General features: G+C 35.4%; 1 protein-coding gene across 4 annotated transcripts in view; it reads left to right on the top strand.

The window, feature by feature from the left end:
• The first annotated feature begins 1,290 nt into the window (after positions 1 to 1,290).
• LOC107838821 (dnaJ homolog subfamily C GRV2) overlaps positions 1,291 to 3,727 on the top strand; it is a 56,830-nt gene continuing 54,393 nt past the window's right edge. For 3 of the 4 annotated variants that reach the window (XM_016682042.2, XM_047395324.1, XM_047395325.1), the window contains exon 1: positions 1,291 to 2,337. In XM_016682042.2, coding sequence (XP_016537528.2) covers positions 1,876 to 2,337 — 462 coding nt within the window. In that variant the 5' untranslated portion in view covers positions 1,291 to 1,875. The remainder of the gene's footprint in view (positions 2,338 to 3,727) is intronic. The other variant, XM_016682041.2, reaches the window with a different exon arrangement.

The following is a 3,727-nucleotide window of genomic DNA, read 5'->3' as shown; positions in this document are numbered from 1 at the left end:
TGAAAAAGTAAGAGTGGAGAGATGGAGAAGAGAGTGGCCACTATCATTTTTTTTTTAATTCTCAATTTAAAATTTTTATTTTTTTAATATTGAATTTCTTATGTGGCATTTTTAAAATGATGTGAAATTTAATGTAGTATTTAAAATGACGTGGAAGGTGACGTGGAAGCTGACATGGGGCGAGTGTGTTACACTCACAAAAAAAGTCTTTAAAATGTTGTTTCTTAGTTGGTTCAAGGGTCCAGATGACAAACATATAAGTGGGAGTATTCATATTACAAAACGAATATAGTACAAGAGTCCATCGAGCCATTTTGCCTATTGGGAGATTTGTAAAATTTTAAAAGTGAAGGTTTTTTGGTAATTTAGAAACTAAAGCTGTTGAATTATGAAATTTTTGCTTTATTTTATATTATTGGGCCTGTGATGTCATAACTAGTCTCTCTCTATGTATATAATATATAGTGAACCGGCTTTCGACGAGGTTTCTCTCTTCCGTGATCTGCTCTATTTTCCTAAATACATTACTTAGGGGTCGTTTGGTAGAGTGTATTGAAAAATATAATGCGTGCATTAGTTGATGTGTATTACTAGTAACTTGTTTGGTACGTCTTTTTGTCAATGTATAACTAATGCAATGCAAGCATTAGTTATACACTCTATTGTGTATTGAAGTATATATTAGTAATACACTTTATTTTCTATGTATTAGTAATACAAAGATTTTCAACACATACATTAACTTATTAAATGACCTTAATACCTCTCAATTTTCCTCTCAAAACATTTCACTATTCCTTTTTTCTCCATTTTAATTTACAATAGTGAATCTTTTCAAAATATTTCACAATTTATTTTCCCACTATTTTAATTTACAACAATAAATAATTAATTTAAATAATTGTAATATATTTTTGCTTTGCTTAGAGGGTCTTTAAAAAGGTAAAAAAAATTGAGACTATTTCTTAATTTTATATTTTATATTTTAATTTTGTTTCGACTATATTAATTCGTCAGCATAATATTTCATATGCAAAGGCGAATATCTTGTAATTAATCCTAAACCTGTATATACTAGTTCAACAATACTAATTATATTTAAGATGACAAAAAATTTTTATTACAAAAAAATATACAAAATCAAAGAAGAGTATATTTATAAATAAATATTTATTTTATAAAAATTATGTAAGGTATATTATTTTTTATAAATCAAACCAAATAATATATAAAAATAATACAAATATAACTATATTTTTCATTATTGTTATGCAATCTACCAAACACCTTGACGTGTCCAAATACATCACTTTAGGTTTTCCGATAGCAGAGGAGAGAAAAAGTTGTGGATTAATAATATCTATTAGTATTTTTTTTATATATATGTTCCCATTGCTGGTTGATTTCATATCATTTATTTGCCAAGTTTTCTGATCTTTCGGAATTCGCTAATTGGGATTCTGTGGTTTATTTTTGCAATCGTCAAGCGATAGGGTTTTCTGCGTCGGGGTATGAAATTGACGTTTTGAAGCAAAGAGCTTTAAGGTGGTCGGTCTGTTTGAATTCAATATTGATTTTGTTTTTCCGATATTGAAGATGAAGATTGGGATTTTGTACTTTGTCCTGTAGGTCTTGAATTGGAAGAGGCACATACCTGTACATGGTCATGAGTGTTTGGATTTTGATTGCCGAGGTTTGATATAATAACAAAATAAAATAAAATAAAAAAGTTTTGAAGTTTGTTGACTTTGAAGGCTGGGTGCCAATCAGTCTCGGCAGAGACCGTCGTCGGCTGGGCCGGCCGGTGGTTCGGGAATATGGTTTTTCCTGCGCCCTAGTCCACCACAGCCTTACTCTCTCCAATACCTTCCTCAAATGGATTTTGTCAGCCGCCATGCCTCTGACCACCAAACACCTTCTGAATCCACATCCTCCTATTCTGCTCCATCCTCTAATGCCTCTGAAGAGCCCGAATACTTGGCCCGTTACATGGTCGTTAAACACTCATGGCGAGGTCGATACAAAAGGATTTTTTGCATATCAAATTTCACTTTGATTACACTGGATCCAGCTACATTATCAGTCACTAACTCCTACGATGTTGGGAGTGATTATGATGGTGCCGCTCCTATTATTGGGAGGGATGACAATTCAAATGAGTTTACTGTAAGTGTGAGGACTGATGGCCGTGGCAAGTTCAAGGCAATGAAGTTTTCGTCCAAGTATAGAGCAAGCATTTTGACAGAGTTGCATAGAATAAGGTGGAATAAGCGAGTAGTCGTGGGAGAGTTCCCTGTTTTGCATCTAAAGAGGAGGACTTCAGAGTGGGTTCCTTTTGTAAGTCTTTTTCCACTTTGTCTGATTTTATAGCTAGCAGTCTTATGGTATTAGCTGTACATAATTGTTTTTATGATTGATGCTTTGATCTGAGCCTGTTCCCTTAATTATTTTATCACCATCATGTGACTTATGTGAAAAATCCTCATCCTATTGGTGCTTGGTAAAAATATTTTATCTTACTTTGAGAATTCATACAGGGAACAATAAGATTAATTAAACATAGTGTTACCTCAGAATGTACTCACCCGGGAAAAAGGTAGTGGAATGTTGTTAAAACAACAAAACTCTAGTTGCTTCTGCAGGATCGCTCACTGCCCCCATATATCTGTAGTGCTAATTACTGATTATCCTAGCTGTTGGCTTTTTAAGTTGTTTTTGACCTTTCCATTAATATTTGGCTGCAAGTGTGTGTTATTGGGGTGGGAACTGGGAAGTCCTGGGAAGTACATGTGGACAGCTTATTTGCTTCAGGGTAAATTGACAAGTTCTAGTATATTTCTTAAATTTTTTGCAACAAATATCTGATTCTACAGTTTTTTGCGATAATATCTGATGAAAGGATGTGTCTCTAATAGTGCTTATATGTTGGACTTAACCAGGAAAGTAGACTAAGATACTTGGGTTTAGTTGAGAACAACACTGGTTTGAAATGATTATGATGCATACTTGAGCCTAAGAAATTGTAAATCTGTCTTAATATGGGTTTATTTCAATCCACTAGCACCTATCAACTTGGACAATTATTACTCGTAACCAAGGGTGTTGCCTAGTGGTCAATGGAGTGGGTTGAGAATCATGAGGTCTCAGATTCAATTCTCAGCGGAGGCAAAAAGTACTAGGTGATTTCTCTCCATCTATCCAAGCGTTGGTGGACAGTGTTCCGGTACATGTGTTGGTGCAGTGTAGTAGGTACTTGTGACTTAGTCGTGATGCTCACAAGCACACCATACAACAACAAAACATACCCAATGTAGTCCCACAAAGTGGAGTCCGGGGAGGGTAGAGTGCACACAAACCTTATCCCTACCTCAGAGGTAGAGGTAGAGAAGGTAGAGAGACTGCTTCCAATAGACCAACAACAACAACAACAACAAACCCAGTGTATTCCCACTTAGTGGGGTCTGGGGGGGTAAGATGTACGCAGTCCATACCTCTACCTCTGATGAAGTAGAAAGGCTGTTTCCGAAAGACCCCCGGCTCAAGTCCCGAGATATCACACAAACACATAGTACAGCACAGCAGCAGATGACATAACATAGATACGGCACCCATAGGGAATATAAAACAGAGTAAAGCAGGATTGCAGGAATATAAAGCAGAGGAAAGCACCCAGATTCGTAATAAACATGGAACACGGAACACGAAACACTGAATACAGAATCATAAC

The sequence above is a fragment of the Capsicum annuum genome, chromosome 8 (genome assembly GCF_002878395.1).
Source record: "Capsicum annuum cultivar UCD-10X-F1 chromosome 8, UCD10Xv1.1, whole genome shotgun sequence".
Taxonomy (NCBI): domain Eukaryota; kingdom Viridiplantae; phylum Streptophyta; class Magnoliopsida; order Solanales; family Solanaceae; genus Capsicum; species Capsicum annuum.
Note: the sequence above shows the minus strand (reverse complement) of the source record. Positions and strands in the feature narration are given on the sequence as shown.